General features: G+C 53.4%; 1 protein-coding gene across 10 annotated transcripts in view; it reads left to right on the top strand.

Annotated features, from left to right (window-relative positions):
- The window catches only part of SLC25A48 (solute carrier family 25 member 48), a 38,598-nt gene extending 14,920 nt beyond the window's left edge, over positions 1 to 23,678 (top strand). For 6 of the 10 annotated variants that reach the window (XM_045825423.1, XM_045825432.1, XM_045825482.1 and 3 more), the window contains 3 exons: positions 10,923 to 11,180; positions 13,356 to 13,489; positions 23,360 to 23,678. In XM_045825423.1, the coding sequence (XP_045681379.1) occupies positions 10,923 to 11,180; positions 13,356 to 13,489; positions 23,360 to 23,650 (683 nt within the window). In that variant the 3' untranslated portion in view covers positions 23,651 to 23,678. Of the gene's footprint in view, positions 1 to 10,922; positions 11,181 to 13,355; positions 13,536 to 15,113; positions 15,168 to 20,178; positions 20,309 to 23,359 lie in introns of those variants that run through there. The other 4 variants (XR_006784175.1, XM_045825460.1, XM_045825504.1 and 1 more) reach the window with 4 other exon arrangements.
- Positions 23,679 to 25,314: the final 1,636 nt, after the last annotated feature.

Raw genomic sequence — 25,314 nt, 5'->3', positions numbered from 1 at the left:
GAGCTGTCGGTGCAAAGAGGAAAACAGTTTAGCCGAGTGGGTGGAGAGAAAGTAGAAACCACGATTGAAGGGTCCACCTCTGCTGTGCCCCACAACCCTCCAATCCGGGCTGAGGCAGACTGGTCAGAGCAGTGGGGGGTGGGGTTCCCGCGTTTCCTGAGCCCTGATCCTGTGTTGAGAGCTTGGCATGTGTTCAGTCTTCACAACAACCCAGCCCCTAGACAGTTACAGAAGAGGATGGAGTCCCAGAGAGGCTCTCCAGCTGCCTGAGGTCACTGCCCTGGTGGGAGGTGGCGCTGGCAGGGGACCCAGGCAGTCTGACTCAGAGCCACTGCTGCTGTTTCTGCTTCTGGCCCAGGACTTTGCAGAAGCTGAGCCTCCCCGGGCCTTTGCACAAAGTCGTCACGCGCCAAACCAGCTTTGAACTTTAGGGAGGGACGAGGGCCAGGGGCACGTCTCCAAAATGACGCTGTTCAAGTAAATGGCACAGCTCGTGGGTTCCCAGGAATGGGTCTGAGTTCTGTGGCTTTGGGCAGCTCCTCTCTGCATGGACCACTCTCCTCACCTCCCACCCCTGCTGCTTGGGAGAAGGGCTTGGCGACTGCAGGTGCTGAGCAGAGTGACGACTGGGGGTGGGGCGGGGCAGTCAGGGGAAATGTCACCGGGCCGTACTTTCTGCCAGGACTCGCTCCAGAACAGGAGGACGGATGCCGTTTCCTTGTACTGGTTCCTTGGGAACCGTCCAGGCCTGAGGAGAAAACTCAAAGACTCGTTAAGACCAGGGAGGTAAAGAAGTGACTGGCCAGTGAACCTTCTCTCACTTTTTGAGACCCACAGGCCTCCTAGCGCACGTTCCTGTTTTCCTCTTTGCACTGAGACGTGGACACAGAACATCTTTCACTTCCCATATCACTCCGCTGTCAGAGAAGCAGTAGTTCGAGCACGTGCATCAGCATTGGCGGCTGGGAGGCAGCAGGGAGTGGTGGACCCACATCCTGTCTGCGGGGGCAGCTACAGCCGTGAGCCTGCTCACTGTTGCCACATGGCTTGGGCCTCTTGATTTTTAAGAGAGGGCAGGAAGCTAGATCTTTCTGCAGGGCCTTTCAATTGGGAATGATTAGTTAATTCAATTAAAAACAAAGCCAAACCGAACCAAACCAGCACAGCACTGCGCAGCCCAAAGCACTGTGTGGGCTGGGCAGCGCGAGGCCGGGGCTGGCTGCAGACTGTGGTCTCGGCTCTGTGTCCGCCCACACTGTGCAGTGGCTTGCCCGACAGGGGCATTTCCATCAGCCTTGAGCAGGACTTGTGGGATTGCTCACGGCTTGTGGCTTTACCCCAGAACTGCCTGCCCATTTCCTGGGGACCTTGACGATGAGCCACGAGAGGCCATGCCTATGTAGCAGAGCCCATGCCAGACGCCTCTGGCTTCTCTGCTTTGGGACATTGACAGGTGGGCTGGCTGGTCGAGGTGTGAGCTCAGGTCATGTGGTTGGCGGGTGTGCAGATATGAAGCCCAGTTGTCCATCAGTGGTGCCCTTGGTTCAGAGTGGACAAAATACAGAACATGGACTGTCAAGAGAGAAAACACCCATCTGCCCAAATGCAATCACTGTTAGTACGTAAATGTGTTTCCTTTTCTTCTTTATACATGTAGATTAAATATCTTAGCAGATTATACTCATTGTAGAGACAGTTTCATATCCTATTTTGACTCAACATTATAACAGAAACACATTTATGTCATTAAAATGTGTGTACAATTACTTTAAATCAATGGGTAGTATTTTTAAAAGATGCGCAGTGTTCCATGGAGTACGCATGCGTGCACAAACACACACACACACACACACACAAACACACACACATGCACACCCACTGAGAGGGACGATGTCGTGTGGTCAGAATTCAGTTCCTGCAGTTAGACCCCTGCTTCTAATCTTCTACCGGTGTCAGGACACTGTGGCCAACCCACCTCACATGGCCCGGCCTCAGTTTACTCATCTGCAAAGCAAGGGCGATGCCTGGCACATTGAAGACACAAAATCAGTGTTAGCTAGAATTCGGGAAACTTATTATCTACTTTTTTAGATCCTCATCTGAGGATCTATGTTTATTGATTTTTAGAGAGAAGGGAAGGGAGAGAGAGAGAGAGAGAAATATTTGTGTGAGAAGTGTTGACTGGCTGCCTCCTGTTCGTGCCCTGATCAGGGGTCAAAGCCATAACCTAGGTGTGTGCCCTGCCTGGGGATCAAACCCATGACCTTTTTTGGTGTACTGATGACTCTCCAACCAAGTTAGCCACCCAGCCAGGGCAGGAAACTTATTATTTAACAATCACCCTAGTGATGAACAATTTCGGTTCTTCACAGTTCTTCCTTTTTTAAAAATAGTGATATCAGCAAATTTGTCCATACAGAATTGCCTTCATGTAGGATTATTTCCCTAAATGTGTGGGCTCTTTGATTCGTGAGTAGGTCAGAGGCTATGGCCATTTTTAAGATTCTTGGTACAAATGTGAAATTGTTATACGGAAGGGCTTTACCCAACAACATTGACGGTGGCTGGAGTTTAGAGGGAATTTCCATTTGGCCTTGACCACCGCCACTTCCCCACGGCGGTCCTCCCTCCTGTACACGCTTCTATCTCGCCTGAGGCTTTCTCCAGGGGCCTCTGCCACTTGGCAGACGGAGAGGAGTTGCCCTGAGTCCAGTTGGCTGTGGACTTGACAGTGAGGCCCCTGGAGAGAGACCCTTCCTTTTAAAGCTGTCATCACCCTTTGCCCAGGCATGCACCCCCCTGGGTGCCCTGCTGGGCCTGAGCTGCAAGCCCAGGCTCCTCCGATACCCAGGCCAAGTCACATCCTGGAGGCCACAGCTGATGCCACTCATCCTCCCCACCCCGGAGCTTTCAGGTCTGGGTTTTCATGAAGAGCCTAGCTGTGCGGAGCAGAAAGCCCTCGGTACCAGCAGAGGGCAGAGTCTGAGGGCTCAGAGGAGCAGGCACACTAACTCTGTGCTAGCCACCCTAGTGACTTCGAAGCCTGGCAGGAGGCACAGGGCTGACTGGCATGCCTGTCTGAATTCGCTCTTGGACTCATTCACTCACGAGCATTTCCAGAGCTCTGCTCCGAGTTCACCACAGCAGGCAAATCAGAGGTTTCAGACCACAGCCCCTGTCCTCAGGGAGCGCGCAGTCTGGCAGAGAGTCGGGTGTGTAGGGTATGAAGGCCCGCGGGAGGCTCTGGAACCTGGGAGCCTGGCTCTGCAGATCAGGAGGTCTCCAAAAGGGGAGGAGAAGGAAAAAGTCTTTTCCAAGTTGGGAGAGGAGAAGGAAAGAGAGATAATTCAGAGGGAATATTGAGCTCAAAGAGGAAGGAAATGAGAGAGCTTGCTTTGGGGCCTGGCTCTCGCCTCTTCAAGATATCCTGAATGGAATAAGGGGGACAGGGAGAGGCCAGGGTTTGAGGAGGAGAAGGTCCTCTGGGCAAGTGGAGAGGAGACGCACTGGGCGGGAGGGTCACAGCAGAGAGGTGGGTGTGGTCACCAACTGCGCACCAGGACGCAGAGCCCATGTGAGCCCAGGAGTCCCTGCCCCCCATGCTGGCAGCTGGAGTGAGGCCATTTCTCCAGTTGCCCTGAATCTGCAGAAAATGTCTGTCTACGAATGTCACCTACTCTGTCTCAGAAGCCGGCACACACCAGTTGTTCTCCTTGGCAATGGGTTTATTGCTACCATAAAGACATGTGACAGTCCAGTCTGGCCTTGGGGAGGAGCAGCCTTCCAACAGACACAAGGATTGTCCAAGAGTTCCCTGGTGCGGGGCAGGAACTACGGATGCAGACTTCCTGGAGGGAAGCCTGCACGGGAAGGCAGGAACCCTTGGAGCCAGACAAGGAGCACAAAGAACCGGAGACCAGCCAGGACCATGTAGCCGGGGCCTTCTTCTCCAGCAGGCTCTGGGCTGCTAACAGGGAGTGAGGACTGGAGCAATGGCAGCCCAGAGTGGAGGGAGAAGGTTTGTGGAGAGGCCAGGCATTCAGCCATGTAGTTCCAGAAGAGTCCTTGAATTCTGGACAGTGTAACTGAGTGATTTTCAAACTGTGGCCCCATGCAGCTACCAGAGATTGATAAAGGTGCACACAACAGAACACACTGTTGTGAAGCTCTGCCCACCGGGAACACACCTGTTTGTTTTTTGACTCAATGAACAAGAACAAGTATTGTCCTGGTTTGTGGACTTGACAGCAGTGTTGGAAGTTCTTGGCCCCACGCGGGGATTCACCGTCTCCCACGGTACGCTTGGCAGCGGGCCACCGCTGCCTCAGGTCGGCAGGCCCAGCACTTCCGGGATCTGGGATCCGGGATCTGGGATCCAAGATCTGGGATCTGGAATCTGGGGTCACAGCAGGACAGGATAATAAAATTAGGAATGATAACTATTTGCCTCAAGGAGAGAACATTTGCCAAACATGCATTTTAGGAGAGTAACTTTGGCAACATTCTCACTTATTTTTCACAGAAGCCCAATGAGGTGCATGGGCTACTACTCCTCCCCCTTTTGCAGATGATGAGGAAACCGAGGCCCAGTGTGGGAGAGTCCTTTCCACCACATCGTACATAAAATCTCACTGAGCAGCAAAGCAAATCTCGGCTGCTCCTAACCCAGAGTTCTTTCTACTAAACTGTCTGGATACCTTGGACCCTGTAGATCATGAGGAAGCCACTGGACTCTTGGCAAACAGGAACTGGGCAAGAGTCTCCCAGTTGGCAATATCCTGGAGAAGCGGACTGACAGGTTACACCAGCCTGCTCCAACCCAGACCACTGAGGTCACACCGGGCCTGTCTGCTGGAGGCGGCCTGCCCGTGCCTGGGTATTACACAGCATCTGAGACAGCATCTGAGACCAGTGCAGTAGCTGGGCCCATGGTTTGGGAGTTCCCTGTAGTATCTTCAGCCTCTGGCCCAAGGACCAGCCAAGGCCAGGCTGGATGAGCAAGGAGATGGGAGGTGGACCGTGGGGAGGCCCCAGCCCCGAGATCTGCCCGATCAGATGCTCCAGCGCTCACTGAGTGGATGCTGAAGCACAGACACACATGGGGCACAGTGTCGGATGGGCACCAGGTCACGGTGCCCTGGGACACGCCACGGTGTGTGGTTCCTGCCATCCAGAAATTTGCTGACAGCAGGAAATACCAGTCAGGGCAAAATAGCAGCAGTCAGAGCAGACCATAGCAGGGGTACGGCCTCTGGCCCGGGCGGGGGACTCACAGCTCCTTCTATAAGTCCCTTTTTAATGTATGAAATGGGGTCCAGCCCATAGAGTGGCAGCCGTCCTTCCAGCATTCGTGGGTTAAGAAAACCCATGTGACAAGAGGCTGTTATTAGTAATAATGTTTAATATTACTAATGAGTATTATTGGAATATTTAAGTAAATATTTGTGTATTCCCCGCCATGGCACCTATGCATATGAGAAAAACGGCCGTAATGTACATGTCAGGGATGTTCGGCGTTCTGTCAAACTAGACAGTGTTTACGGATCCTGGAGTCAAGGTAACTCCACGTTGGCCACTTGCACTTGAGGACCCCCTGGCCTAGACGTACCCGAGTGCAGACCGTCTGGTGAGCCCGCACACCACTGACTGGGGACCAGCAGGGCCTCATCTGTGGACCACCGATTTGCCCAGGATTTTCTCTAGAAGTGACCCCCAAAATCCACGCATACAGGGGCGGCCTAGTGGTGATTCCCTTTCCAGAGAGTGACCTTGTGTTCCTGAGGGCCAGGCCCAGTAAATCAATGACCAGCCATGGTGTTTCAGCGAGCTTTCCTCTTTCCAGGGTCTCACCCCATTGAAAAATGGGATAGCAGTTCTAAGAAGGAGAAAGAAATGGAACTTTTCTGCTTGTACCCGCGGAGGGCACAGTGGCACGCTGGGGCAAGGTCCTGGGTTCTGGGAAGAGGAGCAGCAGGGGCAGATCTGTGGGGGCCCTCACCTGTGTCTGAGCCAGTCCAGCCCCCACTGAGGTGGGAGGACCCCCAAGAGGTAGTCGTGTGGATACCCCTTAGGGTTGGCCAAACCTGGACGCTCTGCCCTCTGCAGAGCCTTCTTCAAAGGGACCCCCGGCCCAGGAAGGGGGCAGGCAGGGCACCGGCCCCGGTGCAGACCAGGGGGGCCAGAGCCGCAGCATGTGGACTAAGGGGTGGGCCCACTTTGGATACGGTCGGGCGGTCTGGAGGAGAGGGTCTCTTTAGAATTCCGCAGGCCCTCTTCCGCTCCAAGGGGAAAATTAGGAACGGAATGGGGGCCGATCTCATTGACTTTGAACATCCCGCCAGCCTTGGCGCAGGGGCTTGAGCTGATCCTAACTGAGTTTGGGAAGACAAAGAAAAACATAGGCATTCCGAGTGTTTGGGGTGTATAATCCATACCTATCATTGTAATAGGTAGCAGGCTCTTGATTTCGAGACAACAGCAAAAACTAGTCTCAGTGGGAAAGCGCTCGTGATAAGAAACTAGCAAAATTTGGTTCATGATCTTATCCTCACTGAACAAAAAGTTCTAGAGAAACTAAATACATTTCGCCCTAAAGGAAGATGACTCTGCCCGGCAGACTTGCACACACGTGCGCACGCCCCCAGCCCAAGTCCCGGAGGCCCAGGGACAGCAGGCCGGCCGGGAGCCAGCAGCTCAGTCAAGCGGAGCACGGCAGGGCTTCGAAGGACGCTGTTTCGTTCAACATCCTTTCTTAGTAACAGTGATTCAGGAAATCAGTTCCGGGCTGGGGCCGCCTTCTGGGTGGAGTTTGCATGTTCTTCCTGTGCCTGTGTGGGTATTCTGTGGGTGCTCAGATTTCCTCCACATGCCAGAGATGTGCACGGGAGGTGAACTGGCGTGTCTGAGGTGTTCCAGTGTGAGCGAGTGAGTGTGTGTGTGCGTTCCCGCCACGGAAGGGCGTCCTGTCCAGGGTGCGTCCTGCCACACCCTGAGCTGCTGGGACAGGCTCCGGCCCCTGCGACCCTGAACTGGAATGAGCAAGCTGGAAAATAATTCTCCTTCTTGTTTCTTATTATTGTTTCTTAAATGTATGCATAGTTCACATTTATTTTACTGTTTAATCTTAGAAGTGTTTTGGGTCTTTATTTAAAAGTGTGCTGGTACTTTTTTGACCAGAAATATGCCACATGAACCCAACTCCTGTCTGTATCAGTTAGCTTGTGGTAAAATTGGTTCCTCGATGTGTCATTTCGCTTAAAGTCACAGGGGGCAGGAACCTACCTGCAACGTTAAGTGGGGACTCACGGTGCCCACCGGCTCCCAGCCTTCTCCCTCGGGTCGTTGTGCCGACGACAGGCAAGGCCGTGGGTTGCTCACATTTCCAAGAGCTGCTTGCCAGCAACCTCCCAAGTCCGTTTTTAGGGATCAACAAAAGTTGTTTTTTGCAAACTAAAATTGGCCCGCTGCTGGAGTTGCCAGGAATCCTGATTCAGTGCTTTTCTCAGTCCAGCAGTCCTGGCTCCCAGGCCACACCTCTCAGGCCACGCCTCCCGGCTGAGCCGCCAGCATCAGAACTCTGAGCACTGAGAGCACTCGCTGTTGTCTTCTGCTTTGGGGTCCCAGGTGGCTCGTTCTTACCACCGTTGCTAACGCAGACGGTAACAACCATCGCCCGAAAGAAAGATTTGCGTCTCACTGAGTGACACATAATGTCGCAGTCTTTCACCTTGAAAAGCAGGAGAGGGTAGCTGGGCTTGGAATCCGTGCTCTGCTTGAGCAGGGTGTGACCAAAACAGTTTGTTTCAGGCATAAGATGTCATTTCCTCAGTAGGGTGTGGTGACGGTTGTCGGAACTCACGTGTTGTGCACTTGTCACCTATACCTTTCATTGAAGGTAAATTCTACCTCAATTTAAGAAGAATCAAAATGAAAAAAAAAAAAACCCAACAGGTATAGGAGGCCAGAGAAGGCTCTTGAGAGTAATGAGTCTTCGTGGGCAGAGAGGCAAGAACGGGGAGCAGGTCGCGCCAACAGTGCGTAAGCGCTGTGTGGCAACAAGGAAACATCAAACAAATCTCAGTGGGGAAAGTCCTGTTTACAAGAAGGGGGGCCACACACCCTTAAAAACGTCAGAGTCACAACAGAACAAAGAAAGGCTGTGGAAAGGCTCCAGATTGGAGGAGGCTAAAGAGAGAGGACAACTAACTGCCATACCGGCCCAGCCTGGACGCGATCCGGGGGGAGGGAGGAACGCCGTGAAGGTCACCATGAGACCGAGTGACGGTGGGAGAAGAGACGGCAGGTCAGAGGGCAGTGTGGTCAGTGTAGGGCATGTAACCAGTGACCGCACGGAGGCAGGTAAGAGGATCCCTGTTCTCAGCAAACACGCACCCTGACGAAGTTTGGGGTAAAGGGTCCCCCTGCAGAGGTTCTGAAAACAAAACCACACATGTATTCGTATGCTAAAGAATTTCCTCACTATTGACCTGTGGGGGAGCGGGGGGAGAAGTACAAGGTAGGGTCCTGTTCCCAGGGTCATCCTGGGGTTGACCCTGGTAGATTTGGGAGAGTAAGGGGTGCCCAGCGATGTCTCAGTTCAGTGTCTGGTTCAAGGTTCAGCTGGTTTTCTTTGTGCAGCAGCGAGACCTCCAACAAGGTGGGCCTCACCCTGCAGTCTAGAATTCCTGAAACGCATGCACATCACACCCACAGCTGACTTGTGCAAACCTGGACTCAAGGCCAGGTTGTCGGCACCTGGAGAGGAACACAGCTGGGGGAGCGTGCAGGAACGCTTCCTTGTTGCTCACTCTGGAGAGAAAAGGAAGCAAATTCAGGTTTTTGTTAACAGGGCCAGTTCGAGGTTGGGCAAGTACTTTTTTCAACCTCCGTACCTCCAAGCAAGCAGAGTGTTACCAGAGATCCTCGTCCTGTCAGTAACTCCTGGAGGCCACATCGTCCCCATCGGTGGTTCATGACATCTTTGACTCCTGGGTCAGATCACTGCACTTGGACATGAGCCTGGCCCTGGCAAAGTTTGTACATTGGGGCAACTACATCTATTTTGTCTAATGCCAGAATTACCCAGGAGGACCCCGCAGCATCGTGGTAGATTTGGGAGAGGAAGGGGTGCCCAGTGATGTCTCAGTAGACTTTCAAAGACCACAGTGTCTGATCTCTCTCTGAGCTCACAGGGCCCTATGTGCCCCTCCCCAAACGTGGCTCACTTCCTGTGGGATCTGGGGCAGAAGTGAATGGGACCCAGTTTCCTGTCCACACAGCATGGCTGTGATTACTCTCCCCCTGCTGCCACAGAGGGAAAATACAGGATTACTTCATTCAGTGACATTTCCTAGGAAAAGAGAAACTGCCTCCTCGACCCCACCTGCTCTGGGACGTGTGTGAAAGGTTGCACTTCACTCCCAAATCTCCAGTTTGGGCTGTGGCGTCGAGAAGCTGAATATTTAGTCCTAAACTTTCCCCTGATAAAGGTGGAACTACTTGGGGGACTTGGAAGTTCAACTCCGTAATCAAACCAGTCTGCCTCTCTGCCAGCATATGCAAAACCAAACCGAGGTGCTGCATTCTGGGAGTTGAAGCCCGGCGGCAGAATAGGCGAGTGGTCGCAGCCAAACTTCTTTCCTGGGCATGTCGTGCTAGCTCTCCAAGGAGGGGAAAAGCTGAGAATAAGTCTGCTGTGTCTGCACAGGGACTGGGCGGTCTCTCCGGCCATGAGTCAGGGGAAGCTGTGCGAAAGGGTCCACAGCAGGAGAGGGGGCGTCTGTGATGCAGACAGTGGGGGAGCAGATGGTAGGGTTAAATACGAGAGAGAGTCACCACTTGCCGGCTATACACACTCCTAGAAGAAGCTACAGACAAAGCAACCTGTGATCTGCCAGCAGAGACCCAGCAGGTCAGACAAGGGGACAGCAGCCGTGTGCTCTTGGACTTCGAGGGACCAATGGCACCAGGGCTGGAGTGAGGCAGTGAGCGCAAGTCCAGCCCTCCAGCCAGTGCATCCTGCACCCGATCCGTGCTGGCCAACCTGGGTCTCAGAATGGTCTCTGGATAGTGTAGTGCAGCCCTGCAGTGCTCCTAGCTGAGCACACTACAGGTATTGCTTATTTATACGCACAACAGGCTGTTCTTTTATATTTTGAACACAATTTTTCAGCCTCATTAAGATATACTTGACATAGAGCACTGTGTAAGCTTAAGGTGTTCAACGTGGTGATACATGTGTGTATTACAAAATGATTGCCAAGGTCGGCTTGGTTAACACATCCATCACCTCACACAGTTACCATTTTATGGGTGTGTATGTGGTGAGAACTTTTCAACTCTACTCCCTTAGCAGCTTTCAAGTATACAATACAGTGTTGGCCTGAGTTCTTCACCAAAACAAGGAAACAGAGGCTGAAAGAGGTGACCTGCCAAGGACAAAATGTTTGTAACTGGGGGGCCAGGATTTGGAGCTGGGTCCAAATCTCACACATTGTACTGTTTTAAAACACACACACACACACACACACACACACACACACACACACTGCGCTGGATTTCCAGTCTCTGCTTCAAGACAGAGCTTGGTGTGGCTTTTCATATTTGATCCTAGGAGCTCTGCAGCCACACCTGCTTAGGAAGACACAGTGACGATTGGCCAGGAACCCCTGGGCATTCTCAGGCAACTGGTTCTTTGTCACCTGGATGGGATTGTCTCCAGCCTGGCTATACCTGTTGGCAGGGCCTCTCTGCTGGGACTCCAGAGCCCTGGTTCGAGCTGCCAAGGAGGTCATAAGGTTTGGTAAAAACCAGTGGGCCACGTGAGCAGAAACTGTCAATGAGCTGAGCTGGCTCCAGTGCCAGAGAATGGCCAGTCTCTTGCCCCCTGGGTCACTTGTTATCGCCTGCCCCTGTCTTTGCAGCTAACCTCAGTGTGAAGCCCAGGGCTGTGGCTCTCGGGGAGTGGCCAGCCTACCAGGGGCCTGTGCATTGCATCGCCACCATCGTGCGGACGGAGGGCCTGGTGGGGCTATACCGGGGTGCCAGCGCTATGCTGCTGAGGGACGTCCCGGGCTACTGCCTCTACTTTATCCCCTATGTGTTCGTGAGCGACTGGATCACGCCCGAGGCCTGTTCGGAACCCAGCCCCTATACTGTGTGGCTGGCAGGCGGCACAGCAGGTAAGGCAACAGCGTCGGTCACCGTTTCTGTGCTGGCCGCCGCAGTGGGACAGCTGGGGAGCTGACATGCCCTGCTCCGCCATGGGGAGGGGCAGGATTCACCCGCCCACCACTCATCCAGCAATTCATGTTGAGTACCTACCACGTGCCGGAGAAGGGGCTAGGAGTGGGGAACGGTCCTCCCTTTCTCCATCTCCGCTCCCTGGACCTGTGGGGGTAACAAGTACCTCTGTTCAAGCTCATTCAGCTTTTTCAACCAGAAGATACATTTGGAGCACTTCCTCTATGCCAAGTGTTTCTGAGCTTTGCAAAGGAAATCGGTCTCTGCGGCTCACCGTTCTGGAATATTGGCTCACTGTAAGCTTTTCTCATGTGAGTGTTTCATTACCCCCAGAAGGTAGGCGTCAGGCTCCCCATGTTTCAGATGAGGAAGCTCAGGTTCAGAGAAATTAGGTGGCCAACCCGAGGTCACATAGCCAGTTCAGACAGTATAGTAGGGACTCTGCATCACAAAGATCCAAGTTCAAATTCACACTTACTCATTTTGTGACCATGGACCCATTACATAACCTCCCTACTCAGAGCTGGCACCGCATCCCCACGCCTTGTAGGGTCGAAGTCAGTGCCCTTGCAGGGGTGTCTCAGGCTCTCTGGGCTCGGCTTAACCACCTGCACTCACTTTCTGCTCCTGCACCCGACGGCTGAGCCCCAGCCCCACCGCTCTCTCTGCTGCAGGCTGCCTGTGCCCGGCTCTCTCCCCACCATGGGGCCTCGTGGTGGCTGGAGGTCATCGGGGACTTTGACAAGACCCACTTTGATCAAGAGAAGGTGTGATAACCTGATTGAAGTGGGCCTGAGAGAGAGCAGGGCGAAGGAAATTAGAGAACCCGAGTCTCACAGCACTTTTGGGGGTGCCAGGGCAGAGAGAAATGCAGCGGTGGCCGGAGCGGCTCGGCAGTCCAGAGACGGTTGCTGTTTAAGACGGCAGATGCTGAGAGAAGACAAGTGTCTTTCCTCCTCTTCCTCCTCCTCATAATTAGCTATGCTTGAAACTCAGCCAACACAGAACGAAGCCCATGTCTTAGCCACCAAACACCAGTGTTTTCTCTCACCCCCACCAGCTGAGGCCTGGCCTGTACCAGCTCCCGGTTTTGCTCAGTAAGCACTTGCTGGCTGAGAGGACAACCCTCCCCTCACCCCCCCCAAACCCCCGTCACTCATCTCTGGTGAGAGCAGGTGTGAGTGGCGTGGCAGGCCAACCTCCACCCGCTATACCCTCTCCATGGGCTGAGGGACGGGGCGTGTGCCTGTCATCCCGACGGGGGCAGAGGGAGGAGGGGTCCAGAGGGCTCCCTGAGGGCCGAGGGCAGGGGCCACAGGGGCTGGGTGCCAGGGTGGGCAGAGGGCTTGGGGCAGCCATTACAAAACCTTGCAAACCAGCTGCCTTGAACTTCGGCATCGGTTTGCTTTTCTCTCCCCAGCCGAGAGCGTGCCAGCTTTCATGTTTACACAATAACCCTGAATGGTTTTCCTAGAGCCTCTTAAAGTCACAAAAGTACTCCAACCAGGGCATCTGAGCTTATCCAATGAGGGTGACACAGGGGCACGTGGTCCCAAGGCTTCTTCTGCTCCACTATCTGGAAGAGACGAGAGGTTTTCAAAGACCTGCTCCTGCTCTCCTCGGCAGTCCCCAGGCTGGCCCCTCCTTGCCCAGCAGCCTCTTTTCTGCCGGTGTTTGTTCGGGGTGAACCCTGCCTGTGGGAGCCTCTGGCCTTCAGCCTCAGGCCTCCCCCTGGGCCATGCCCTGCCCTGCCCCTGGAAAGGCGCTGCAGACGACCGGCGGGACCTCGTCCTGTCTCTCCATAAAAGCTACCAATACAGGCCTGTAAGGCACTGGCTGTGGGCCTGGCACTGGGCTGAATGCTTCCCATGCATCCGTTTATCCATCCTCACGCAACCCCGTGAAGACAGGGGCCACGGCCCCACTTTACAGATGGCAGAGCCAAGGCCTACAGGGGTCCATGGCAAGTGTCAAGGGAGGCTCAGGAGCGGCCTTTACAGGCCCTAACCCTGAGTGTCTTCACTTCCCTCAGCCTCTGAGGGGGGAAATATGCAGGGTCCCCTCCAGGACCCAACCAGCCAGCCCCTGACACCTGTTTGTCTTTCTCTTCACAGGAGCAATTTCTTGGGGGACAGCAACTCCTATGGATGTTGTGAAAAGTCGCCTCCAAGCTGACGGGGTTTATTTAAACAAATACAAAGGTGTCCTGGACTGTATCTCCCAGAGTTACCAGAAGGACGGTCTTAAAGTAAGCCCCACAGCAGCCATGCGGGGTCGGTGTCAGTCCCTGGAAGGTGGGTCAGACATTTGGGGGGACGTGAGATCATAGAGAAGGGAAATTGAGGTGCTGGCAGTCACCGCTTGCCAAGCACTGTGAGAGAAACTTGTCTCGTCCCTGCCCTGGGCCAGTAGAGGGGGGGTGTGCCCCCCGACGGAGCTTCAGAGGAGACTGGTACCCGCCTGAGGTCCAGCAGCTGCGGTGTGGCAGAGCCGGGACCCGGACCTGTGTCTGTGTGTCACTGATGCTTGCCCTGTCGTCAAAACAGGCTGGGAGGTCCTTCCTCACTCCCTGCTCATGCCTGCCCTCCCCCTCCCCTCCCCCATGTGGGAAGGCCCAGAACCACTTCAGTCACCACAGGTTCCAGCCCCCCGGTCTGTCTCCTGCTCTCCCACCCACACGAGTCCAGAGCCTGACACCTCTGGCCTCCGCTTTTGAGACAGCCTCCAACCAGGCCTCGTCTCCCTCCTCCTCTTTTCTCCTCCCTGCACCCAAGGGTCTTGTCCTAAACCCAAGCTCCTTCTTGCCTCTACACTGTCCCAGAGTAAAGATCAGACTCCCATGCTGGCTTCCAAGGTTATACATGAATTCTCCCTGTCTGTCTTGCCTCCCACAACACCCTGAGCACCCTCCAGAGAAACCCTTGCTCTTCCTCGAGTAGGCCCCTGATTTTCTTGATACGCCTCCCAGGATTAGCAGGCCTGAGTAGCCAGGCCTGGCTACTTGTGAGCTGGAGGAATCCAGACAAGATGTGCTTCACCTCTCCGGGGCTCAGTGTATCAAGGATAACCATGAATAACAGGGATATTCGTGGGTTAAACTGAATTACGCATATAAAAAGTGCCTACCTTAATGCATCACACACAGAGAACATTTAGGAAGAGATCCATTTGTCATTGGTATTAGTATTCATTTTATCCATTTTAATGTTACTGCTGATCTCTGGACCCTCTCTCATTTGGCTGCATTGTTCCAAGCCCTCTGATATTTATTAACTGCCCGCTCCAGTGCATCCAAATTTGTATTTTTTTCCCTCCATCGGAGTGCTGGAACTTCTCCTCTGGAAACCTGGACTTCCACAAAGGCTCTCTCACCTGTGGGTGACTGCCCAAGCCAGTGTTCTCCAGGTGCTTGTGGACCATGGCCAGGAGGGGCTACAGCCAGTTCCCCTGCCGGTACCGAGGCCTGTCTGCTGGATACACAGATGGGAGATGCTCCTCTTGGGTCTCTCAGTGTATGGTGCTGGATCCCACAGCTCCCACGGAGGCACCTTCGTTCAGGGGCGGATGCCACATTTTTGTCCTTGAGCTGGGGGCAAAACAAGGAATGTCTTGTGCTGCTGTGATGCTGACGTCATTCTCCCTATGAATCTGCCTTTACTGAGGTCTTGTCTTCCTCGTACAGCTTCAGGTGACTGTCCAGTGTCGTTTCATGTCACGCTGAAGGACGCCCCTGAGCATTTCTTGCAGAGTAGGTCCAGTGGTGACGACCTTCCTCAGCCTGTGTTTATCTGGGAATGTTTGATTTCTCCCTCACTCTTGAAGGATAGTTTTGCTGCATATAGGACTCCTAATAGACTATTTTTTTCTTTCAGCACTTTGAATGGATCATCCCATTGTCTTCTGGCCTCTAAAGGTATCTTCCTGAGGACCCTTTGTGCAATGAGTTGCTTCTCTTTTGCTAGTTTCAAGATTATTTCTTTGTCTTCATCTCTGAAAAGTTTATTGTGTGTCTTGTGTGGGTTTCTTTGAGTTCATTGTACTTTGAATTTGTCGAGCTCCTTCGATGTTTATATTCATGTCTGTCACCAAATTTGGGAAGTGTTCAGCTGTGTTACTTCAAATATTCTCTCGTCCCCTTTTTTTCTTCTCCTCCTGGGATCCCCACAATGCGTATATTGGTTAGCTTGAGGGTTTCCCACAGGCCCCTCGGGCTCCGTTCTCTTTCCCTCAATCTTTTTTCTTCCAATAACTTTTGGCCTGAATCGTTTTCATTGTCTTATCTTCAAGTTTGCTGATTCTTTCTTCTGCCTGTTGAAATATGCCTTTGAATCCTTCTAGTGAATTTTTCATTTCAGTTGTTATACTTTTCAGTTCCAGAATTTCTATTTGGTTTCTTTATGGATTTTCTGTCTTCACCAATATATTCATGTTGTTCATGTATCATTTTCCTGACTTTTTCCACACCTCCCTTTAGTTCTTCAAGCATTTGTAAGACAGTTGTCTTAAGTCTTTGTCAAGTAGTTTTGCTATCAGGTCTTTTGGGGGACAGTTTCTGTTGATTTATTTATTTTTGAACAGACACTCTTTCCTGTTTCTTTGTATGCCTTATGATTTTGTTGTTGAAAACTGGATATTTGAATCCCCTAGTGTGGTTACTTTCGAGATCAGATTATTTTCTTTTCCAAGGGTTTAGTGCTTCTAGTTATTGCTTTTGTTCATTGTTTTGTTTTTCCAATTGTTGCAGACGGCCTCTGTGCCAAGGACCAGGTGTGAGCTTAAGGTCCTTTCAGGTCTTTTCTGAGACTTCACCTTTCCCTGGGCATGTTCAGTCACTTCCTAACTTTCCCCAAACATGCAGTTGCTTTTAAATGTCCTGGTCCTAAATGTCTGCCTCCCAAATGGGGGAAAAAAGAAAAATGCAGGTAGAGGGGCATGAGCCCTTTAAATCCCCTGGAAGTCCCTGCAGCCCAAGGGGGAGCAGCCTGTATCAATGAGAGTGGGGTGTGCGGAAAAAAAAGGGCACCTCTGCGATCAGAAACAGGTCTTCAGCACTGCGGGGACAGGGTCCCCACTGCCTATCCTGGCTCCCACACGCTGTGCGCACACTGCTCCAGGAACACGCACGCAGCTCCCCACCCTGCCGGGGACACGTGCAGAGGGTGGGGAGCTGCCACCTCACTAAGCACTGAAATTCATCACGATTTACCATCCAGCCCTTTCCCTGGAAGTTGCAAGCCTTCAATAAGCTCCAGAATTCCAAAATCAGATGGATTCTGCTAGTATAGTGGTTGTCTAGAGGGGAAGGCAGATTCCTGGTATTTCCTGCTCTGCCATGTTCCCAGAATTCTCAACTCAACTGCCTTTTTGCAGAGGCACAGTTTGTGATTGACCGATAATCACAGAGGGGCAACATGAGGGAAATTCAAATGGGATGCTCTGTTTTTATTTGAGATATTTCTGTCTGCTATCTGTAATATTAATGCCATAATCTGAAAGTGTCTGTAGTGGCAAAATATATTGCTAATTTATTTCCTCCAAAAATTACAGTGCTCTGTAAAAAAAAAAAAGATCCTAATATTCAGCCTGGTTAATCAGCTCATGGGGATTAATTTTTAATTTTTTAATTAGAAGGTTAAAGATAGATTGTGTACAAACACAGGAAGCTTCAAAAGGTATAAGAGGATACATTGTCCAAATGTCCCTCCTGCGGGTCCTCTCTCACAGGCAGTCACTGTCATTTCTGTGATATATTCCAAAAATATTCCAGCCTGTGCAAGCATATAGGTGGGTGTGTATTTATGTACATTGTATGTGTGTTTGCATATAAATAACATATAGTAACAAAGAAACCCCCCACAGTCCTGGAAAGCTGGGCTGTCTCACAGTCAAATCCTTAGCGGTGCGAAGAACGCCTTTTCCCAGGGCTGAGGGGTGGCTCCAGCCCCAGGGGGCTTGGCCACGGGCTCTGAGGGATGCCTGTCCTAAAGCACTTGTACTGCCAGTCCCTGGGGCACGGTGCAAAGCTCCAGGCTGCTCCCACCGTCCCGTGGGTAAGAGAGAATCGGAAAGCAGGGAAGTGGTAGTGATGGTGCCCGATTCCAGTAGCCCTTTCTGTAACTCATGTGGTTAGTGCCAGTCAGGCAGCCTTCATGGTAAGGACCAGAAGTCCATGGACTTTCAGGGCACTCCCAAGCCAGGACAGAAGAAATGCCTGGGTCCACTCTCTGCCTGCTCAGAGGTTCGTCGTGGGTCGCATGGGCCACGGCTCTGACCTGGAGAGCTGTCTCCGAAATAAGGATGCCAGGGGCAGGGGGGAGTGACAAGGTGTCCTGTAGCTCCACAGAGGTGGCTGTTGTGAAAGGGGTGGGGACAGTTGGATGGGACTGGATAACTCCAAGGAGGGCCAGGGAGGAACGTTTGTGGCAGACAAGCTCTCCGAGGCACCAGGGCTGCTTGCTCTTTGGTTCTGCACCTTGGGGTTCGGGAGCCTTTCGTTACCCCAGGAATCCCCCTCAAGGACAGTCACCACTGGGGCTCTCACAACTCAGAGGCCATTCTGTTTCATATCACAGAGTTTTTCATTCATTTGTTCATTTGCTTATTCATCCATCCATTCATTCTTCCTTTCATCCATCCGTCCAGCCAGCCAGCCAGCCAGATACTGACTCATTTCATAAGACTTACTGAGGGTTCTAGGCCACACACAGTGCAGGTGCTGGGGACTCAGAAGCAAAGCTCACACACTGCCCTCCCTACCCCTTGCTGGCAGTATTAGTGTGAGAACACGCAAGCCATGGGCAATCGGAAGATGGTGTGAGAAGCGCTGTGTCAGCAGAGACACTGAGTGCAGGGAAGGCAACAGGCCCGATTCTAAGCTGGGGTGGCCCTGGGAGGGCTACTCGAGGGTGCAGCCAAGTCTGGGGGGCATTCCAGCAGGGGCCCAGTGATGGGGGGAGGTGGCCCAGTAGGAGGTGTGACAGGCTGTTAGCCTGCCCAGAGTGACAGGTGTAAGGGGCAGCCAGAGAAAGCACAGGAACAGAGAGCATGGATCCTGACAGGCCAGGAGGGTGTGCACTTGACCCTGGGCAGTGGGGAGCTGTTGAGGCTCCATGAGGAACAACCCAGTCTAGTGTTTTGTGTTCTGGAAGCTGCAGTAAAAGCCAGAAAGTCTTCGCTTTCTTCGCCACCATTCGGCCTCGCAGAGCAGAGGCAGAGCAGACACGGCTGCTGGGGGGAGGTCACAGCTGTCTCTCCGAAGTGGCCCCTGGCTCCTGCAGGGCCCAGTGCTGTGGGACAGGAGGATCATACTCCACACTGGGTCCTGTCTGGCTTCTTGCCTCGAAGAACCCAGCCCAGGTCCACAGGGGGCCTCTGAGGGCACCTGGCAAGGGATTTTCCTCCAGGAGCCTTGGGTATGCCTGTGGAATTCCAGAAAGGCTGGACATGAGGAGGAGTGCTAATGGTACAAGGTCCCGCCCACCCCCCCACCCGAATTGTTCTAGGATTTAGAGGGGCCACCAGCCCACCTCTGGGATCCTGGTCCATCGGCCCCCTTCCCCGAGGTCGAGGCTTCCCCCCGAGCCCACAAGGCCCTTCTCCCCGCATCCCAGTCAAGCTGTGTCTCTCAGGCCACCAGCATCAAGGTGCAGGCGCCTCCCCTGAAGGAACGTCACCTGATGTCCTGGCCAATGACAGTGGCCTGTACCACCTCTGATACCACAGCACCCAACTATCAGGAAAAGGGGAATGCAAAGGGTTGGATTTCTGCTTTCTTAAAATTACAACACCAGCTCTATTTTATGAACTCAGCAAATCATGCAAATCACACAGGAGTCAGTTCACAGGTTTGCTCTGATGCCTGACCGTTACTGGTTGTTTATCTTGAGTAGGAGCTTGCCTGTAGACGGTGCATCCAGAGACGACCCTTAAGGACAGTTCCCTTCCACCCGCTGCTCACCAAAGCCCTTATCTGTTCTCAGCATGTTCTGCATGATGTGTAGTTATTCCGGAATGGGGCTCAGCTCTACTCATAGGGTTAAACCTTCAAGGGCTGGAGTTAGATGGCATTGATGAGTGTGTTCCTGCAGCAGGCGAGAAGATACGGGCAGGAAGGGAAGCATCTTATCATATTCCCCAGGGATGGGAGACACAGGCAGTCTCCTTAAGTCAGAGGCTGGGCTAGCTGCTCATCCACACAGGCCCCACTGAGGACCCTCCTCTGTACAAAGCGACGTGACAGTGAACAGATAAGGAATGCTCACGGCGTGGCGGGCACCATGTAAGGTCTTCACAGCATCGTCTTGTTATTCCCTCAGCAGCTGCATCAGGTCAGCGTGTGCCGCCCCCACACCCCCCCATGGCACAGCTGAAAAATCTGAGCTCCCAGAGCTCACCCAAGTAGCACAGCTTCTAAACGGTGAAGCTGCGCCCTGACTCTGTGTCTGCCACCTCCAGCACAGCCTCCCCGCCCCGGCCCCTCGGGGGACATGCTGTGACGCACCCGTCACAGTGGTGGCCATGGCTGGGTGCTCTGTCTGCCATTGCCCAGTGGAGCGCTCTCACTCCCAGACTCCTGAGAACTGTGTGTGCATGTGTGCACGTGTGTGCATGTGTGTGCGTGTGTATCTTTACAAGAGAAAGCAGCGACTGAGCAAGTGTGTGTGGGCGTTCACAGGACTCACGGGGCCCCTGTGGCATTCGGTGCTTATGGATCAGGGCCTGGAAGGAAAGTGCCATCAGGTGTCACCCGGGTCCGGGCAGGGGCATGGCTGGGACGTCCTGGGTGGTCCTCACCTGCACGGGGCCTTTGGACTCTGTGGGCTCCGGCCTGAGATGGGGGCCTGCATGGCATCACCACCAGCCCCCTCTCCATGCTTCAGTGGTGGCCCTGCAGAGGGTGCAGGCCAGTCCCCTGTGGTAACACGTCTCCTGTCGAAGGTGTTTTTCAGAGGCATCACGGTGAACGCTGTGCGGGGCTTCCCCATGAGTGCAGCCATGTTCCTGGGCTATGAGCTCTCGCTGCGGGCCCTCCGCAGGGACCACGCGGTGACCGGCCCCTGAGCACCAGGTCAGTGTGCTTCCTCCCCAGCCGACCGCACCTCCCAGAGCTTTGGACTCTCTTCTTTGCCATGAAAATGTCTTTCTGGCATTTGTCTGCTATCCAGCCCAAGTTAGTCCTGGGGCTGGACTGCTACCCTGCTTGTCATCCAAAGGCCCTTCTCAAATGCCTCCCTGAGTCCAGTGGGGAGCGGGGTGCTCAGGACTGACCTCTGTAGAGTCAGCTCACCCGTCTGGTTTTCCACACAGAGAGAAGTGTAGTTTCACTGTACAATGTAATGCCCCGGGCTCAGAAGTGAGGACTCAAACCAGGGCGTCCACCCGCTGTCACACGGGCACCATCCCCCCATCTCCCTGACAAACTCAGAGCCTGAATCTGAGAGCAGCAACAGGCTTCCAAAGCTCTAGGGGAGGACCTCTGCCCGCTTTCCTTCCCCCCACACCCTTTCCTTCTCCCTCTCTCATTGCTGAAAGATCACAGTGGCCCGAAGGACCTAAAAACAGAAATCTTAGCTACAGACCCCCTTACTCAAATGCCTTCAGTGGCTCCCCATTGCCCTCTACATAAAGCAGCCATCCTTGCCCGCCTTGCGCTCACTGCCCTCCTAAACCTACCACCCTCACTGTCATCTCTGGATCTTTCCACACGTCCCTGCCTGGCCTGTCATCCCCACCCTGTTTTCACACCTTCCCCCTTGTCCTTGGCTTCATCAACTCCTCTTTGTCATCCAGGCCTTGGTCTAGAAGTCTCTTCCTCCAGGAAGCCTACCCTGATGCCTCAGCCAGGAGGAGTTGTGCCTGGTGTGGGCTCCCTCCCACAGCTCCTGCTCAGTCCCTACCACATCTGCCTGCCTTATATCTGCCCCTCGCTCCCCAGCCAGCATGAAAGTCCCAGGAGAGCTGCAACTATTATTTCTCCTCTGTGTGGCCTGTGCCTCTCCCAGAGCTTGGCACGAAAATAGCCAGAAACATCATGGAGTGGCGGGATGGTCCACCTCCAGTGTCTCCTCAGCTCTTCCTCTTGCTGTCCTCTTGTTTCTCTACCTCTCGCCTCAGACTGGTCACTTGCAAGGCTCAGAAGACAGAGTGGAGTGAGTCACTGAATTTTTCAGTTACCCAGAAACCATTTTGCTTGGTTGCGGTGACTGCCAATTCTCCCAAGAAGGATGAACTTCATCAGGAAGGTTGAGCAAGCCCCCTGCTGCCTACGGGAGGGAGCTGAGCCAGGACACCCACCGGGGCCAGAGCCTGGCACCGGGGCCAGAGCCTGGAGCCACGGCTAGGGCAGGCCAGGCCAGGCCAGGCCCAGCTGGCTAGAGCAAGCCCAGGCTAAGCCCTGGACGTGGCTCTAAGTCAAGTGCTGTTAGCTCTTTCCTAAAGCACCCACACACACAGCTTTCCCGGCTCACTGCCCTCTCACACAAAAGCAAGGGGGTAGCAACACCATTTGCATAGCTAAACACCTCGTGTGGCGGGTGACTGTGCGAGGTTCTGTCCAGGTCAGGGAGGAGAGGTCAGTTCTGAAAGCTGTGCTCAGATATTGGCCACTCCCCTCTTTGAAGAGATAAAAAAAATCCTATAATAAAACAAATGCATTTTTATTGTAGAAAAATGGAAAAAAGAAACTAAAAGAACAACAACAACAACAAAAACCCTGTAATTCCAAGACCTTCCTATTATTCTTCCAAGTGGTTTTCTGTGTGCAGCCCAGCACCGGGTCCTGCTTCCCACGATGTTGCGTAACGCTCTGCTGCTTAGCAGTCCAGGGCCATTCTTCCATGTCCTTAAGTCTTCAGCTCAAGGGGGTTTTAACGCCCAGACCTGGCAGATCCAGAGTGGCTGGACGCTTGCCGACAGCTGCACTCTGCTACTTGTGACCACCCTGGTGACTGGCTACTGCAGGAGGAAGGAAAGTGTTCTGAGCAAGCCAAGTCCTGACTGTTTTGGATTTGGCCATTCAGAACAGTGACCACCCCAACTGGAAGCTTTTCTTTCTGAAAGTACTCTGAATGTACAAGGGCACAGATGTCTGTCTGTCTGTCTGTCTGTCTTTTCTCTGCTGGCATGGGAAGGAGTCTGGTGCCTCTCAGCTGGGATGAGGGGGTTGCCGTGACTTTTGGGGACCCTCATCTTAAACCAGCCTCACCCAAGGAGTTCAACTTCCTGCCCTAATGCAAGGAAACCAAGACCCTCTAGTGAGTCCCAGATTTGAACCTGCCTCGGAGCTCTGAGGTCTCAGAGAGGTCATGGTCCAGGCCAGAGTAATAGCCGCACTCTGACCGCAGGGAAACCATGCCTCCCTCGTAGTCCAAACCGAGGATGGACAGTGAGATGATGTTAGAGGACACCGGGGAGTGGTGGGCGGTATTGGCCAGCGGTGGCGGGGGGCGGGGAACTGTACTCAGGCAAACGGCCCTGCTCGGAGCAGCCTCAGCCTCCGTCCACCGACCAGTCGCAGAGCCTCCCGGCCTCCCTGACGTCCCAGGGAGAACACTTCTTTGTCACCCACTTGCTGGGTTTTTGTCTCCAAGTCAACATGTGAGTGCCCCGAGGACCATTTGTGACTGACTGAACACAGCATGAGGTGGTTGTTCTGTGATGTGGTTAGTTTTCTCTGTTCAGCGGAGAATCCAGAGTCAGACAACACGAAGAAGGTGACCTCTGGTGATAGAAAGGGGGTCCCAACCACTGGCCGGCACTCAGTTCTTGGGCTTGTCTGAGGCCCGCGAAGCCATGGCACGCATTCCTGCCAGCCCCCACCCCAATCCCCTGCCTCTAGAACCTTCTTGGAATAATGCTGTCCTGCCCCATGCCCTGACTTTCATGCTCTTCACTGGCCTAATTTCAATTTCAGGAAAATTCATTTTCAAGGAATGAAGATACATTCTTCCCGCATTTACAAATAACCTGGACAGCCTCATGGCCTTGCACCAGCCCAGTCTCACGGTGATAGTGGCTGGTTGCTGCTTCACTGAAACAGCTCCAAATGGGTGGAATGCCAGATCTCGCTGACTGATAACCCCAGATAGATGAAGCCTGCTCTTTCCTCCTTTTTCCCCAGGGCCAGGGCTGGTGTCACCTGACCAGGGCTGCATCCCCACAGCTGCAGGGAGGGTGTGGCCATTCCAGAAGCTGTGAATCTCAGAATCCCTGCTCTGCTGATGCCAAGCGCTCTGTTCTGGCGCTCCGGGCCGGAGCCACCGAGCTGCTGCCTGGGAAGGACCAGTGCTCGATCACTGTCTCTTTCAGATCTGCACTGGCATCTGGTAAAAAGTGGGGTGACATGGACCCTGCTCCCCACAGCTGCTGTAAACTCCCTGGGAATTCACAGAGGAGCTGGAGTTGTCTCTAAGTTTCCAAATAAAAACACTGAAAACTTCTACAGGTCCTTTCTGTGTCAGATGCTTCTGCCTGGAGAGACACACAAGCCACTCTCGCTCCTCCCTCTGTTTAGGTCCCCGTAGATGTCACCCGGACACGAGGCCGCTCCACGCAGGTGAGAAGGCTCACTTCGCTTTTCCCAGCTGCCCAAGGTGGGCAGGGAGGGCGCAGTGGTGGAGGGAGAGGAAGCCCCGGAGGCGTTCTTCCGACCCTGCCAGCGCCCATGCTGATCCAGCGCTTCAGCAGTGAGGCCCTGAGCACGGGTGGTATGGGCATCCTCTGGGCCTTATTTTCACATGTAGAAACACAGCAAAGCAAAATAAAATACTTGTCCACTGTTTGGTTTACAGAATGATGCCATGATTCTAAGTTGTATTTCTCACTAGCACCATGCGGGGAGGCCCTGCTCCCCTGCTGTCAGGTGGCATGGGCCGCACTGCTGAGCCCACTACAGGGGCTTTACTCAGGCGGAGAGCCCTCTCCGGTGGGGCTGAGTGGAGCTTCAGAATCCTCCTCAACACAGTGCCCTGGACAGCCACCACCAGCCAGTCACAAATGAATCTCTTTGCCGTTCCTAGCTTAAATCCCAGTGGGGAAAATACCCTTAGATTTCTTTTCTCTTTTCCCCCCCTAGATTTCCCCACACCCCGCCCCCCATACCCCGTGAGTGATTCACAGTGTGTCTCTGGAAATCCCCTGCCCTAACAGACCCAGCACCAAGACAAAGCATTGCTGGGCACAAAGAAATTGAAAGTGTTGGGTCTCATCAGTTTATCCTGCTGCTTTAGCAAAGGGTTCCCTCCTTGAAAAGAAGCCTCAGTATGCCCGCCTTGATCTCTCTGCTTCATGGCCCCTGGCGATGGGGCGGGGCTTTCCTGAGCACATCTGCAGTCTACACTGTCTGTCCCTCGCCCTGGCTGATGTAGCTCAGTTTCTTGGGACATTGTCCAGTAACTGAAATGTTGCAGGGTCGATTCCTGGTCAGGGCACATACCTAGGTGGCAGTCCAATTCCTGGCCTGGGCAAGAACGATTCCCCCATCTGTGGACATACAGGAGGCAACAATTGATGTTTCTCTCTCTCCTTTCCTCTGTCTGTCTCCCTCTAAAAGCAATGGGAAAAATATGTCCTTGGGTGCAGATTTAAAAAAATAAATAAATGAACTCTCCATCCCTCCAGGTGTGGAGCATTCTTTCATTTCTTCAGTCATCAAACATGTGTGGAGCACCTGTTACATTCAGACACTGTCCTCTAGGTTGGGGACAGCAGTCCTTCCATTCTGGTGTATGGTTCTGTCGACAGGAGAAGTGGGTCTGCCTGCCCACCCCAGCATTGCTGGTCCTAGGCAGGCATTGTGGACACTGGGGAAGAGAGGTTCACGGGCTTCTAGTCCATTCCTGGTGACCCAGGGTCTTTTATCTGACATGTCCTAGAATGTGTTAAGTCTGCCTCAACTAGTCCTCCTGGTGCTGGTGCTGGTTGCCCAGTTAGTTTGGAAGTGGTGGTGTATTCACAGGGTCTGTCTGCAGGACTTCCCCGATAAGGCTGAGATCCAATGAACAACCTTCTGCAGGTGTCGGACCCCTCCCAGTTTCTCCTGATCATTTTATGATCCACTCCATGATAGGAGGAGGC

The sequence above is a fragment of the Phyllostomus hastatus genome, unplaced genomic scaffold, assembly GCF_019186645.2.
Source record: "Phyllostomus hastatus isolate PE091 unplaced genomic scaffold, TTU_PhHast_1.1 phas_contig_150, whole genome shotgun sequence".
Lineage (NCBI taxonomy): Eukaryota > Metazoa > Chordata > Mammalia > Chiroptera > Phyllostomidae > Phyllostomus > Phyllostomus hastatus.
This window is presented reverse-complemented; position numbering and strand designations above follow the sequence as displayed.